Source organism: Ruditapes philippinarum, unplaced genomic scaffold (assembly GCF_026571515.1).
Source record: "Ruditapes philippinarum isolate M1 unplaced genomic scaffold, ASM2657151v2 ctg6270_1_1_1_1, whole genome shotgun sequence".
Classification (NCBI taxonomy): Eukaryota; Metazoa; Mollusca; class Bivalvia; order Venerida; family Veneridae; genus Ruditapes; species Ruditapes philippinarum.
In genome coordinates, this window is record NW_026855732.1 from 56,792 (window position 1) to 74,215 (window position 17,424).

A 17,424-nucleotide genomic window follows, 5' to 3' on the forward strand; every position below is an offset into this window, starting at 1 on the left:
GGGAATTATTAAATTTCCAGTAAGACCGCCCCTTTTTTAAATTTACCAAATTCTAGTGACATTAAAATAAGTGAATGATTCTGTAACGATACCCAGGTAAAATTAAAGTTTTGTCAATATCGGTATATAAAGTATCTGAAATTAGGGAAAAAGTCAAGGCGTGCTTTTTTCTTTGGATTTTGTCTAAACCACGTATATTCCCTTTTTTCCAAGTTATTTTCTCTCCAGCAATCCATTAGGTTAAACTCTGACATTAAACTGTGTAGCTTATCACGTGCATTTGGATTGTTTAAGTGTAAGTAATTAAAACAATCTATATCTGGATTAAGTACCATGTTTAAATCTCCAGCAAGAATATATAAAGTATTATTGAATTGTGACATTTTCTCTGAAACCATCTCATAAAAATTTGGGTTGTCTCTATTTGGTCCATAAATATTTAATAGAGTGATATCTTTATCGCATATTTTACAGTTCAGAATAAGCAAATTACCTTCATTATCCTTCTCGATATTATTTACTTTACAATCAAAATTATTGCAACACCCCGAGATTGACTATTGAAATAAGAAAAGTAGGTATCATATCCCCATATGGACCGTATATACTTTTCTTCCTTATTTGTGAAATGAGTGTCTTGTAACATACATATTGAGTACTTTTTACTTTTTAAGAAATTAATAACATCTCTACGTTTAGCTCTGTCGCCTAGGCATTGAACATTCATAGAAATCACTGACACATTATTTGTCATGGCTATCTAAATCATGAAAAAATTGTCTAAAAACATGTGAAAAAGAAAATATAATTGTCTGATATTTTATGAGAACAGGTAAAACTTCTTGATAGATATATAGAGTATTTAAATAAAAACCTTTAAAAATGTAGGGTCTCACCCAAAAACTTAATGGGTCATCCACCAAAAACCTTATATTATCCATTAGTTTGTAATTTTTATATGAATCGATCGGCATGTTGAAGAAGAGGGCTTTAAATTAAATTTAAGCTGTAATATATTCTCCATTTCACTAGGGGGCAGTAAATGTGCCTATTCATATATAAAAGGATTGTGCTTTTACAAAAAAAAAGAGTGAAAAAGTTTATAAATATAATGTAGGAAACATATATATACTGTATGTGTTATACCATTTCCAGGTATTTTCAATAAGTTTATATAACAACAATACAAATACCAGTACATAGAGTATAACTTTACATTCCAAAAAGAAAATAAACAGTAAAAAGTAAACAACATACTCATTGATTTACTGTGTTTTGACCATTTTCCCTGTGCCTCTGCCCATTCACATTAGATTCATATCTTACACAGTTCACGTTTCACTGAAAAAAATAAGAACCAGACCACAAAGAACCGCTTTCAAAACGTAATCATACTACTTTTTTTTCTATTATCTGGGATTAAAATAACTTAGTTTTAATGTATCCCAGTAATTATAAATATATACATGTACCGAAACGGCGAAAGGACGAACTGACTCATCAAAACAAATATACGAAAGAACATCAAATCTACTTTTAAACTTTATAAAGAAAACATTTCTACGTGTGTTTTTCAATTAAGAGGTTTGCATTTTACTTAAGTTTTCATACCGTAATATCTCCCAGCTTTGGTGTTGTGAACAACAGTTTATAATTCTTGACAGGTAAAATTTGGCATGGGTGCAGCCATTTTATCAGGTGGCGCTGTTTGCGCACTGCGCATCAGCCAATCACAGTATAGTAAGTGAAATTACCCAACAGGCTCAGTATAAAAATAAACACTACCACGTGCTTACGCACGTGTTTAATGTAAACAATCCAATCACGGTATCGAAAGTGAAATTACCCAAGAGGGGCCGTATACAAGTAAACACTACCGCACATGTTTAATGTAAACAATATTTTAATAGAAACAATTAATGTTCACGTATTCTTCCTAGGGTAAAGAGGCACAGTAAAGCATAGTTTGATAGTAATTCATGTTTGATAGAAAGTCAAAAAATAAATTTAAACAAAAAATAGTTAACAGTATATATATCTATATATGAAAACTACACAATTTTGAACATTTTCCCAACAAAATATTAGTCAAATAAATGTAAACATTAGTGCTATATCTATCAGTCTATGTATGAATAGTTACCAAACCACACAAAGTCACTTAATTAAGATTCCGTGCTTGGTATCACAGTTCCTGAGGACCCGACGGGCACTTTATCCAGATCACTTAGACGAGATACCACTAGTTTTTTATTGTTTTTCAGTAATGCCACGATTCTGCCTTCATCGCTCCAGGCAGCCTTTACCTGATCGTGTGCGGAGGTGTTTTCCAGAAGTTTTGCGTTGACCCGTGTGAGGTCTTCTCTTATGACGATGAACGAACCCTTAAGTTGTCTGCGAGCTTTCAATACTTCATGTTTGAGATATCTCTGTACAAACTTACATATGATGGGCCTGTTCCCATCACTACGGAACTTCCCGATCCTATGTGTGATGTCAAAGTCTCCATTTCCGACTTTTATATGTAGCTTATCGGAAATAATTGAAATTACCTTCTTACATGTGTCCTTGTAGTTTTCACTGACATCGTCTGCAACTCCGTAAATTCTGACGCTGTTACATCGCGTATACTGTTCTAGATGATTGTTCTTTTCTTCCAATGATTTAACTTTAACTTCCCTTTCATCTATTTGCTCTTGAAGCGTTTTGTTTTTATGTAGTAACTGATGGTTTCCTTCCTGCAGTTGATCGGTTTTTACTTCTAAATCTGATACTTTATTTCTCAGAGTTTCTACTACATCTTCTATTGACTTAACCCTATCACTTACTACCTTCACTTCTTTATGTATATTATCTAGTTCCTTCTGCACTTGGAGTTTAATTACTTTTTCTAGGTCTTTGAGCTTCTTACCAAGCAGATCCTCAGTAATCATTAATTTAAATTTTGATTCAATGTATTCTTGTGATGCCAAACTATCTAATTTATCAGAGACACTCTTCAATATATGCTTCAACTCATCAGGATTTGCATTAAATATCAAATGTTTATCAAGGGTGGGCTGGGTAGAAGCCTCGCTTGGTTTACATATGACATAACTTTGTTTTATAATCTATAACTTTATATGGATTATCTATTTATGTGCATAAAGGAATGTTTTCGTTTGGGACTATCGCACGCTTCATAAGATTAGATTTTAGATATTAGTTAATAAGGTTCCTTGTTTCATTAAAGAGAAAGCAATTAAGTTTAATATCAAAAACGTTCCAAAATCTGATAATCAATTATGGTTTTCCTAAAGCGGCTGTCTTACATACCGTTGACTTTAATTAGACTGAATGATAAATATCACTCAAGGGAAATTGGCCAGAGACAGATTTGATTAATTAATATCCATCTTAAAGGACGATTTGATTATTATTTGCAAATCAACCGTAGTCGTGAACAACATTCACAAATTATTGGCTCGAACTGGTCAAAATATAGAAACTGATTAAGTTCTTGTCAACTGATATCAATAATTATTATTATATTTTTAACACTTAAATCACGAATACAAAAACAATTTTTGTCCTTATTCACCGTATGGAACTGCTTGCGTCAAAATCAATGTAAAAGGACTTCAGACTTGTAAACTATTTCACACTATATCCCTACCTCAGCTGAAGAAAGGAATGACAATATTGGTTATCCTTCAAAAACTTATTCATAAGCCATGTTCACTACTTTGTTTACATTTTCTTTCATTCATTTACTACAATGATTTAACAGTCAGCAAAAATTTCTTCATTTTTGTCAATGTCATGTCGATATCTATTCCATAAATGCCGTTATTTTTAGCATCCCTTAGAACTACAATGTACCTCGCATTTTTCAAACAATTAAGGTATTAGCTTTTTACAAACAGCTCTCTATAAGTTATTAATGAACTTATATAACTAATTGTCACATATGTCAGAAATGACCAAAGGGAAAATATTATTTACAAATAAAGCTGTTCGTGCTCCACTATTCCTAGTGCTATAAAGTAAACTGAACTTTTATTGATAGTGAATTTCGCTGGTGTCGAACTTAAACCAGATGTGACAGAGAGAATGCAATCACATACATTTTTGAAATGTAATAGCGTTAAAATTATTAAACTTAATGACTATAAATGAAAACCTAACCGATACAGTAATTACACCAACGCTGATACCGCCAAGTAGACCTGACAATAGCTTCGGTTTTACATCGAAATTTGAAACACAAACATGAATAATAATTTTTTAACAAAATGCGTGATGTAACAGATTTAATAAAGCCGTTTTAGTTAGGCTTCAAGTAAAGCCTTGTAAACTATGGTTGGTATTTATATCACCAAGTTGCATTTCGTTATGCACAAGGATATCATATGCTTTGTTTGTAATATGTTCGTCTTTTACAGGATATTCATAAAACGTATTCAAATCAGCTGAAGAAAAACAAATGTTTAAAAGGTCATTGCTGTTTTTGTTTCAGTATGTTCGTCGTTTAGAATGATGCTAATGTAAGAGAAAAAAGATCAATAAAATAAATGATGTTCATAAAATATATTCAAATCAGACAAAGAAAAATAAAAACAAATCTTTCAGCATTCTCAATTAAATGTTTTCGCCGTGTTATAAATCAGACAAAAGTTTTTGTTCTGTATATGAAAAGAACAAGTGCAATCGATATGCTTAAATTTGAAACCCTTTTAGAAAGAAAATATGTTGATCCTCATGATTTTACTAAAATTTAATTACTTTTTGTTTCTTATTTCTTCCTTTTTTGTTTTGTTTTCCATGAAGTTCCAAGAAGTACGTTTCTAACAGCAATGTTTATCATCAGTCAGTTCAAGCTGTATTGTAGTAAAGATGGTTTAATTTCTTATAAAAAAAGTTATATATTAGGATGAAATAATGAAGTTTTTTAAGTTATGAACAAAAGGAGGGTAAGTTTTAACTCACTTCTTATGTTAATTTCAAAGATCATTTAGTTGGTGCGTTCAACAAAATCATTTGTTCTGATTAATACTAGCTCTGGTGACCCAAATCTTTTGTTTAATAGTCATTTAACCTTTACAAGTTCAGGTGACCTTTCAAAGCTATCAATATAAGCCAGATAGGGGCGATAAAATATCCTAAAAAGTTTTGTGTTCAATTCACTAAATTGGCTCCTGGTTAAAATTTGTCTATCTAACTTATTGCAAAAAGTACATGTAGATACCACGAAAAACAATCTATAGAAGAACGCCTATCAATGTGGATTGTTTTCTCTCTGAATATCAAATAAATTTTGATCATGCATCTGCATAATGTCAAACATATAATGAACATAAAGGGAATAGTTCCAAAAGGTGATAAATCATTGTAAGCAATACATATCTCGATTATGACAGCACTTTAGCGAAGATAAATCATCACAAGTCTAGGTTAAGGAGAATGCCAAAATCAGTCATAAGGTTCTCGCTCATGTCTTGATGTAAAATCAATGAATAGCCATTCAATCAACCAAATGCAAATATTGTGTATTCTAGATTAAAAAAATTAGGGTATTGATACACCATTATAAAAGAATTTAACAAATTACTTTTATATGTTGTTATATAGACACAACATGGATCATTTATCATTAAAAATTGAGTATGTCGGTTTTACAAAGCAAATAATTTTTTTATGTCATATTCTTTTATTGTGTTTTAATATTTTAACATTTACCTTTTAAATTTACAAAGGTACTTAGAAATCACCCTTGAACAGTAAAATTTAAATCAACATTTCTGAACCTGAAAACCTTCATTTTTATAATTTCTTAAAAGTTATAATTATACTCTAATTATTCTTATTTTAAGCCGCACAGGATGAATAATAAACGAATAAATGACGAAAACCAGTATAAAACTTAAAATTTTATTAATACTGGTTTCTTTCATACCGATTTATTTTTTTACGTTTTAGTTCAACATTTCTGGCTACAAATGTAGTATAATCTAATGTTATTTTAATAATGGCCTCTCAGTGACAATCGCATTTAGATAAAGGAAAATCGATTGAGAGAACAGTAAAACCGGCGCAAACCTGCCTTAACTGGACTGTCATGAATTATTTTGGTGTTTATCGGTAAATGATCAAGGACTATTTGCATATCTAAAATTATTACACTCTACAAATGAGATTGTTATTTTCTTGAATACCGAATACATATTTGTAAACGATACATCAATAGAAAAATGGAAAACTAATATCTGTGAAAACAATTAATGTCTGACAAAAAGACTGGACACTCTGTGTCAGAAGAAAACAGCAAAACAAAACATGTACAATAAAATCGCTAGAATTAGATTCGCTAAATTTAGATTACTGCCAAAATCGCGAAAATAACCTGATATACGGTATGTGTTAAGATTTTAAAAACTGCTGTTCATAACTGCCACATTTCGTTTGACATTTGTGCGTTTAACAACTTTTTAGCCTTTCAATCAACTAACCAGTGGCCACTGTGGTGAAAGCGAACAAAAAATAAATAAATAAATAAATAAATAAAAAAAAAATAACCTCTAGTAGCATTATAAAAACATATCAGCTATAAGAGGAGCACAATTAGTTCCCATTGGGATGCTGTTTCTTTTTAAGCCGTCGTGAAACCAGAAATGTGTATTTCAGGATAATTATTACAGGTGAACGAAAAAGGCGATGCCCACGCCTTTTTAGATAAATAATCATAACTGCAAATCGGCTCTTACTCGGCAGTAATTAGTGTAGCCGCTATTTCATGAAGAGACCAGTGCTGATATTGAAAATTGTGATTGGCATATTTTAATTAGCCAGGTCAGGTGTTTCTAAAAAGGCTGATAACACTGTAGCAATGTGAGGATACATTCAAATTTATTACATAGATAATGCACGTGGAGTTCAGCTCGCAGAGACAAATGTGAACACAGTAACCTTTTGATATCCTTTAAACTTTATGAAAAATGTCAATTATTAATTGCTGACTGTTTTATATTTTCTAGAAAAAAGTAAGCAAAACATTATTTTGTTTCATATGACAGGAATGAATTGCATCAAAAATACTAGGTATTGTTGAAAACTCATTGTTTTACATGCCAGATTAAGTAATTGGACCCTATCCTTGTTTGTACGTGACTGCTGGGGAAAAATAATGTTATGCTTAATTAAAGAGGTGACACTTTCTATATTTTTATCTGATATCGAGTTGTAAGAGCCGATTTGCAGTTATATGGGTAAGAGTCCGATAAGACTCCCTACGGTCGTCTTAATACGAACTCTTACCCATACTAAAATCTACGCCAAATCTTCAGGGATCGAAAATATAGCGACTCTGCATGAAGATTCATATAAACGAATTGATTCATTGTGAAAGGGACTCACGCATTTATTTCATCAAAATATACATAAATTTGCATTAACCTTAAACATCCTTATGCCTTTTGTCACAAAATGAATGCAGTTTATGACCTTATTATATTAATATGCTAGAGAGTATCGAAATTCAGATGAGTGTGACAAAAGGCCAGCTTTAGAGGTGCGTCTCTTTCTTCCATTCACAACCCTTGTACATTTTTCTGCTGGTTGCCTTTCGGTGCTTCGGGGTTGTGTCGAGGAGCTGCGTATTGTCTTGTTATTATCTGTCCTTGTTTTTATTTAATCGGCATTGACTTGTGTATGTGAAATGCGTGGGGGTTATTTGTATGCCTTTGGTTGGCGTGCCCCTTGACTGTTGAATCTTTTAATTTGACTAATAACCTTACAATAATCTTCTTCGCCTTGGTCAATTCATATCAATCGGGTTATATTTTCCTTTCGAATGTCAGAAACCTATGATCATAGATGTTTGCATTTGAATACTCAGCTTACAACGTACAAATGTGATATCATTCAAGAATTGTTACCATTATATTTTTGATTATCCAACGCGGATTTAACTTTGCCTAAAGAACTTACCTCGTAAAAGCAGAAGCCTAAAGGAATTGACACCATAAAATGCATTAACCGTTGAGTATTTTGCGTGGGAAATTTGTTATCTAATGAGCGCTAATGAGAGTGTATTCTCTTTTACGAACAAACTACGCCAAATCGTTATAACTGCAAATCGGCTCTTACTCGGCAGTAATTAGTGTAGCCGCTATTTCATGAAGAGACCAGTGCTGATATTGAAAATTGTGATTGGCATATTTTAATTAGCCAGGTCAGGTGTTTCTAAAAAGGCTGATAACACTGTAGCAATGTGAGGATACATTCAAATTTATTACATAGATAATGCACGTGGAGTTCAGCTCGCAGAGACAAATGTGAACACAGTAACCTTTTGATATCCTTTAAACTCTATGAAAAATGTCAATTATTAATTGCTGACTGTTTTATATTTTCTAGAAAAAAGTAAGCAAAACATTATTTTGTTTCATATGACAGGAATGAATTGCATCAAAAATACTAGGTATTGTTGAAAACTCATTGTTTTACATGCCGGATTAAGTAATTGGACCCTATCCTTGTTTGTACGTGACTGCTGGGGAAAAATAATGTTATGCTTAATTAAAGAGGTGACACTTTCTATATTTTTATCTGATATCGAGTTGTAAGAGCCGATTTGCAGTTATATGGGTAAGAGTCCGATAAGACTCCCTACGGTCGTCTTAATACGAACTCTTACCCATACTTATTGTTCAGTGATATTAGCATTTTTGTGATATACGAACAAGCCGCATCCTTTTTTTCTGCCATCTGTCCTAAATGATTCCGGTGTTATTAGCCTGGAAAATTGTAATTAGCAATAAATCACATTCTAGCTACCACATGATACTGTTTGTTTCAACAAATACACGCTAAAGACTCAAGCATATTATATCAGTTAAGTTGTTTTCAATAATTGTTCCGTGCAATTTCATAAAGATGGCACAAATGAAACATCATAAAGTGCTGTGTGCTGTGTGTGCTGTCTTTTTGTTGCTTCGGGATATAGCGTTTAAAATAATATAGTTTAGGACATGACATGAAAGCAAGGATACACTCTTAAAAGTTTTTACCGAATGTAAATGTAAATATGTTGATTAGATAACTATCATGAATTATGATTAATCTAAAAGGGCTTGTTTCCCGAAGACACCCAAACAAAGAATTTCCAATGAAATAAGTAAGTTACACACAGTTTTAAATTTCCTACAAGTCATATTGCATGGACTACTTTACACTATTTATATCACAAAAGCGCAATGTAATATTGTGTGAACATGCAATAAAATAAAAACTTGTAACACAATAGCAGGATTCAAATATATTAAACACCTCATGACAAACGTAACGTTTATATTATCTATACAAGGTATAAATGTTTTGTTATATATACGTTAAAGACATAAAATGTTGTGTAAGTTTGACCTCTTATTTTAGTTTAAAATTATTTATCATGTATATGTATATGATTTATTTCTTGTATATTACAAATTAAAGATATTTCAAAAAGAATTTAAGAAAATTATTATTTCATTTAGCACTTTTTTCTTCATTCATAACGGCAAAATGTCGTTATCCTAGAAGGCAATTAATTCATAAAAGGTGCGTGGAAATGACGTCATTTAAAACACGCGACTTGTATTACATGGGGATGTAAGCACCGGTGTAAAACAGTAGATAATCCTGTCGGATATGCAATAATATATGTTCTTGCATATCAGACCGGTGTTTACGTTAAAATTACCCATGCCGGAGATTTAATCTGTCATGGGGATGCAAGATGAGTCATAAATAACTGTAATGTAGCTAACAATTTATTTATTTCTTTAACAAAAAAGAAAACATTATGCCATTGCGATAAAACAGTTATAGTATATGAAACGAGTTAGTTACGAGGATATAACACTGGCTTGACGACATCTCGGGATGTTTCTGCAAAAAATTGTCTCGGCCTAACGGCCTCGCCATTTTTTTAAGCAGAAACAGCCCTTGATGTCGCCCCAGCCAGTGTTATATCCTCATAACTAACTCGTTTCATGTACTATAATGTAAACGTATGTCAGGATGGGGAAAATAAATACAATTCTTTTAAAGTTTTCTAAGTTTATAACAAGTATTTCGGCAACAACAGTGTCTAGTGAGTTAATAATACTGGATATAAATACATACCAACTTACAAGTTTGGATAACAATGTCGTTTGTAAGATGTTTATTGTATTTGAACTTTGGCGGTTTTAAAACTTTATTTGCATTACTTGGAGGTCAAGACCGAAGTGACAACATTGGTTGGATTCCGACTTTTATAAGGTTCGATGTTTGAAATCCACCAATGAAACAATAGAAATCCGGAAATCCTCCAATGGACAGACGGCCGGATTTCTGAATCTGAAATCTTGGATTTCAATGGCGGCCATATTGAAATCTTATATAAAATCTACATACGAAAATCATTAATAAACAGAAACATGTAGTGAATACTTAAGGATTTCTGACCTTAATCAATCATAAACTTTACATAAATTAAGTTCTTGAATTGAATTTGACTGAAATTGATATTAGCAATAAGAAATCTTCAACATAAAATATGAAGTGACAGATTTCAAAGATGTCTGTCATTGGACGTCTGCTACACAGAAAATGTAAAGAGAAAATCAGTTTTCTGCTATACAATAAGGTAAGTTTAACATTTCTATCAGCTTAAATTGCAAATTCAATAAGTGTTAATACAGGGTTCCTTCAGATCAATCAGGTAAGTGAATCTTTATCTTGTAGAAGTCAACAATATATGACTAAGCTATAGGATTTCACAATGTCACTTGGATTTCATTATAAGTTCTGTTGTAAGTACATTTCAAAATTATGCTAGAATGTCAGATCCTTACACACCCCCTCCTAAGTTTAAGACTGATATTCCCTGAACTTTTTATACTGTCCGAAATAGGTGCTAGACCACAAAATATTTATGATTTATTCACCAGTTAGTTTAAAACTTCTGCTGTTCTGTAATTATTATTACTTTATGTATATATATTATATGTATATGAAAAGTTTATTTAATCAGATAATGTAAATGTCCTCAGTCTTATTGTAGTTTTTATGTCATGCTTAATTATTTTATTCAATTCCTAGGTGTTGATTCTTCAGATGCGGAAATGTCAAGATTTTATTCAGATGCGAATTTTAACACCAGCAATTTGTTTCAATATATCTTCCAATTCTTTAGAGTGTGATGCTGCTTCAAGCTGATACATGTATGTGTCATACCAAGTTTTGACTATTTCTTTAAGCTTCAAAGATGTTTCCAATAGTAACCTAGATGGCTGATACTCACGTGGTAGCGGTTTGTTTGGAAGCAATTAATATGTATATTTATAACATACAGCATACATTCATACACAATTACTTTAGATTGAATACTACATATCTCCTAGTCCATTTTAAAGCATTGAACAAATTTCTGATAGTCTTCTTATGCTGGGTACTGTTTTTCTAACCCAATGTCTACCAGTCATTAAGTTTCCCATAGAATACAGCAGCTTCACATTATAGAATCACACACGTTAAGACCAGACTCTCATGGCCATTAACACACGTGACATCATCCTAATGAAGTCACAATTGTCATCTCATCGTAATCCCTGGGTGATCAGGCCAGCATTACCGTGTCCCGCTTTCCATTCCTCCAAAATTTATTTTATTATCCGTGAAAGGTATTGTTATCTATGGTCATTCTTAATACACTTTTAGCATAGTAGGTATTCTTTCTTTTGTTCTGCACATCTGAGATATGCATGTATTACTTGTTCACAGGCTACCATGCTTACTTTTCCAATTCTAAATATATATATAGGTCACCTATTGAAGTGCAAGTTCCAACGTCACTATTTTGTTTGATTACTATAGTTTGTTCCATTCACTTGAGTGCATGACGAGTCATTTAAAGCAACACCAATTACTATTTGAAGAGAATTGTCTTTGTAATTAGATTAAAAATAATAAAACTGGCAACATAAAGTCTTTGTTTGGTACCTCTAAAATAACCCACATTGATGTTTGTACTTTTTCAGATACAATAACTTAAAAAGCAGAACAATTATCTGAATGTGTACCTGTCCATTGTTGGATATTACCATCTAAAATATTAAGTCTCTGATTTTCTATATCAGTTGTTTTCACATTTTTTCATTAAAAGTCTTTGTCAATGATGCCTTGGGAATGTGAGTTTTGCTACTTGTAACCCAAAACACTTTCATATGTTTGTATAATGCTGACAGCATGATCTATAGTACTACAGTTTTTTTCGATGCACTTATACTGAAGCTCAGGACACAGGTTATTGTACAATTGATCTAAAGCCATTTGCTCCTGTGCATTGTAACTCAGATCAGAAAATGCCTTGCGTGCAAGTTCGGAGAGAGCATCTGCAAAAGACGCAATAGATTCTGTTGAACCTCGTTTTCTTGCTTTCAGAGAAGATACCCACACTGGTTGATCATACTTGTTAGTAAATCTATTTCGCAAGGCCTCAACCAGGCTGCGATAGCTTGATTTAATGTCAGTAGGAAGTCTTGAAATAAAAACTTGGGCTCTTCCCGTCAGACAGGACCTTAAGGCTAAATTCATGCTATGTAAGTCCCAGCATCCTAATTCAGCATTTATTTCAAAATGATCTATGAATTCTTCAAAATTTTCATCTCCACTAAATGATTTAAGTTTAAAATTTGGTCCTCTTGGCAACATTTTCCTTGAAAGTCCATTATGTCTGTCATAGTGTTTCGTCCACTGTGATGGTCTACCCCTTGAAGGGGGACTTCGGTCCTGACCTGCAAGCGGCTCTTCATCATTTATGTCATACTAATCCAATGGAGAATCAGCTCTTTCAGTTTCAATATGATGATGTGGCGCTTCATCACCTTGCCTTTCATCATTCAAAGCTCTGTTGTTATTATTCTGACAAAATTCTATTTCAGAATCTGAAGAGTCTCCCATAAGTTATGTTCATCCAATGTAAATACTGTTTAAATCCCTATTTACTGTTAGTCATAGATATACGAGTACAGTTTATTCAAGGAATAAAATAATGTTGTTGTCAGTTCATTTGTATGTTTCTCACAAAATAAAAATTTCTTCACCAGTTGAAATGTTATTTTTTTCTTATGGATGGATGGATGGATGAGATGCACTTGTCTGGTCCGTTTTATAGGATGGTAAATAATTTAGACCATCCCACTTCTGACACCATTGTAAACGTATGTCAGGATGGGGAAAATAAATACAATTCTTTTAAAGTTTTCTAAGTTTATAACAAGTATTTCGGCAACAACAGTGTCTAGTGAGTTAATAATACTGGATATAAATACATACCAACTTACAAGTTTGGATAACAATGTCGTTTGTAAGATGTTTATTGTATTTGAACTTTGGCGGTTTTAAAACTTTATTTGCATTACTTGGAGGTCAAGACCGAAGTGACAACATTGGTTGGATTCCGACTTTTATAAGGTTCGATGTTTGAAATCCACCAATGAAACAATAGAAATCCGGAAATCCTCCAATGGACAGACGGCCGGATTTCTGAATCTGAAATCTTGGATTTCAATGGCGGCCATATTGAAATTTATATAAAATCTACATACGAAAATCATTAAAACAGAAACATGTAGTGAATACTAAGGATTTCTGACCTTAATCAATCATAAACTTTACATAAATTAAGTTCTTGAATTGAATTGAACTGAAATTGATATTGCAATAAGAAATCTTCAACATAAAATATGAATGGTGACAGATTTCAAAAGATGTCTGTCATTGGACGTCTGCTACACAGAAAATGTAAAGAGAAAATCAGTTTTCTGCTATACAATAAGGTAAGTTTAACATTTCTATCAGCTTAAATTGCAAATTCAATAAAGTGTTAATACAGGGTTCCTTCAGATCAATCAGGTAAGTGAATCTTTATCTTGTAGAAGTCAACAATATATGACTAAGCTATAGGATTTCACAATGTCACTTGGATTTCATTATAAGTTCTGTTGTAAGTACATTTCAAAATTATGCTAGAATGTCAGATCCTTACACAAACTATTACATAATTGCGGTTCGGTTTGGAATTATTCGTCCCTCGGGAACCCGCCCAGTCCTCGGGACGGACATTCAGATGCGAACCGCAATATATGACAGATATTGTTATTCTTTTCATCATTCATTTTATCATTTTTTACATTTCACATCCAGGACGGTTCCATTTCTTAACTTAATGTCAAGATAATGGTAGTACAATTTCAACATAGTACCAGAAACTGAAGTGTAATTAAGAGTAAAGAAAATTTAATTGCTTGCATTCGTAAGGAAGTTTTTTAATAAATTTTCAATATTTTACATTTGCAGAAACAAAGGCAATTATTCACATTTTTACTCTTTTGATAAGTTTCTTATTTTCAAATACCGCAATTTTGGTCATTTTAGCACTGGGAAGATCGTTGGCAAATGGTTGCGCAGATACCATGTTGAAAAATAATTACACTGTGCATTCTGATTGACTATTCGGTCTGTTATACCTACCTAGAAATAAGTTAAATATCAAACAAAATATGGTTTAGAAATATAAAAATAAAAAATGTAATCAAACGTAAACATGAATAAATGAACTCAAGTTTTATCAAACTTGTTTTGTTTTATCAAACTTGTTTGCAATAGTGTTTCAGAAACCTTCTATCTGATGCAAATTGTGAGCTTAAATAATGGGGAAATTTTTTTTAGCCTTAAGAACCAATAATTGTGTTATCCTACAGTTTTATGTAATTCCTGTTCTGTTTTAATGTTAAGCTATTATTATTCTTTGATTTTTTTAAATGCTTTCTTTTGGTCTAAGCTTGGCGCAATATTACGTCTCTCTATGTTATACAAATTTTAAATTTACAACCAAATGAAAATAAAATAATACTTGACACTTTGCTAAATGTTTTATATTGGCATCTCTTTGAGTTCTGAATTCCTCTTGTGACTAAACTGCAATAACAAATACCAAAAGCGGACGTTGATATTTAAATTAATTACCTTATTCTTAAGGTTGTCTGAGCCAGTGTGATATTGAAATTGATTTTGACATTACAATATCCCATGGGGGTAATAGATCATTTCTAGTTTTGATTATTGATGATCAGATGATCAAAACTGACCAATGACTTAATTCGTAGAAAATGTTATTTAACTTTATATCCAATTAGCGTACATAAGTGACGTGCTAGTAATTCTTAATAAAGACATCTTGAAGGTTAATTATTAGAAACAATTGTTATATAAGAACATATCATGACATTTTCAGTTTACACATTTTGGACGTTTATTGGAGCTCCAGTTCCTCCCTTATTTTACAACAAATACAGGGGATTATATAACTCCTGTATCATTATTATCATGCATAACATATTTTCCAAATTATTTTTACCTTTGATTATTAGAAAAAGACTAATCAAGAATTACAATAAGAAAGAAGACATTCAATTTTTAATTTTAGTGCTACTATTATAGTCAGTTACATAAAACGACTTAAGAACGTTCAAAATTGAAACTGTTGCAGGTTCGGCTTGTTTAAGTTAATGACCGGTACTAAAACGTCCTAGGCCCCTAGCTTCGATTTTAGTAGTATTCAACAGAATTCATGAAATGGTAAACTTTGAATTTAGAAACACCCGCAAATATGTTCATACGACAGTTATAATGGAACCTTCCTGTATACATGTATAGATAATATCGATAGTGAAAACGTGAAGAGCAATCAAGGCTTACTATTAAAATTAACACTTGAAACCAGACGCAATTAAAGCAGAAGCCTAAAAAATATAAATGTCATTAAATTCATTATTTTTGATTACTATGCGTGGGAAATTTGTTATCTAAAGAGAGCTTACTTTTGCAAAACCTTTTCATTATCCGCGATGTTACCCCTTTTGTGATATACAAACTAGTCAAAAATTTTACGGTGATATTTAGCCAAGAGTATTATAAGCAATAAATTATTTTCTTAAGTTAAATTATACTCTATATGTCCCTATAGTATTGTTTTTTTAATAAGTAAAGATAGTTTTGATTCAGGTATATCTATTTTGATCAAGGTCTATCGTCTAAATTCTATTTTCTTTAAATGTATAAGCTTAAGTGATAACAAACAATCTCCTAAAAGTTCTTGTTTTATTTAAGTTCTTGGTGTATCATAGTAATGTTATACAAATGTTGTAAAGGATATATAAGATATAGCTAGATACTAGGTAAATTTAAGATATGGTGTGCAAGCCGGTAAAATAATCTATCTTGAAACTTTGTCTACCTATACAAAGCACTAGGTAAAAAGGTTGATATGGTCAAGAGATAGGTTATCATTCTTGACATATTTCATTTCCCCAAAACAACCAAACAAAAAATTATCTCATCAATATACTTAGTTATAAATGTCCTACAAATAATTTGGTATATCAGTTTATACTACACATATCACAAAATTTGCTGTTAAGACGTGTAATCAATTGAAAACACACATAAACATCTTAACATATTAGCATTTCATGCCACAAACATATTCATCACTTTGTGACAAACATAGCGTTTACAGTTAATATATATATAGATATGTAATACGATCCGTTAAGCATATTGTAAAGAAATGGAAATATAATGTTATTCAAGTTTTATATCTTTAGAATTAAAACATAAAATAAAGTAGGGTTCTTTCTACATGTATTTGCATGTATAATAATTCTTCTGTAAACTATGCTCATAACTTCAGTTTTGACTAAGACAACATTAAATGCGTTCAATACGGTTACCATGAAATTTATTCAATACTGACTACATTTTAAGAAACATCAGTACATTTATCGTTTTCTTTTATACCTATGTACATTTGCATTTGGATTAAAATATAATAATAATACTCTAATATCAGAATAATAGCATAAGCACAAACGCATATTCAGTAACTCTATATGAACTCTTTATCTATTTGTTGAATGATCTATAATTGTGTTTTCAGACCACTGAAAAAAACAACACTTCCGTTCCACGGCGTTTCAATTCATGATTTTTAATGTGATATTTTACAAGAAAACATATTTAAACGTGATTTCGTGTTGTCTATCAAATTATTCTCATCACGGTTAAATAACATTTTCCGACTTTCTCACCAAGGAAGACGTCGAAAAGTATTGCTTTTCGACTAAATATATATGTATGTAAAGACATTTGGAGCGAAAGAACGACATGACACAAATCAGCCACCATCAGTTTCAGTGTAAATTTTCTTTTGATGACAAAAAATGCTCAATGCCTACTAGGATAATGTAATCTCATCGGGCAAAGAAATAGTTCACACTCTCTTTCTCACAAATTACTGCTTAAGAGCTTTAACGGTGTTGCAATTACAATAGCAACCCAGAAGAGTCCAATCTGACCGAG

The 17,424-nt window shown here is 31.7% G+C and overlaps 1 protein-coding gene across 1 annotated transcript; it reads right to left on the minus strand.

Annotated features, from left to right (window-relative positions):
• Positions 1-215: 215 nt before the first annotated feature.
• LOC132744254 (uncharacterized) lies at positions 216-12,963 on the minus strand. The gene is made up of 3 exons (XM_060732908.1): positions 12,830-12,963; positions 12,290-12,517; positions 216-3,096 (listed from the first exon to the last, which is right to left on the minus strand). The coding sequence occupies exons 1-3, from the start codon at positions 12,961-12,963 to the stop codon at positions 2,166-2,168; spliced, it is 1,293 nt and encodes a 430-aa protein (XP_060588891.1). The 3' UTR covers positions 216-2,165.
• Positions 12,964-17,424: the final 4,461 nt, after the last annotated feature.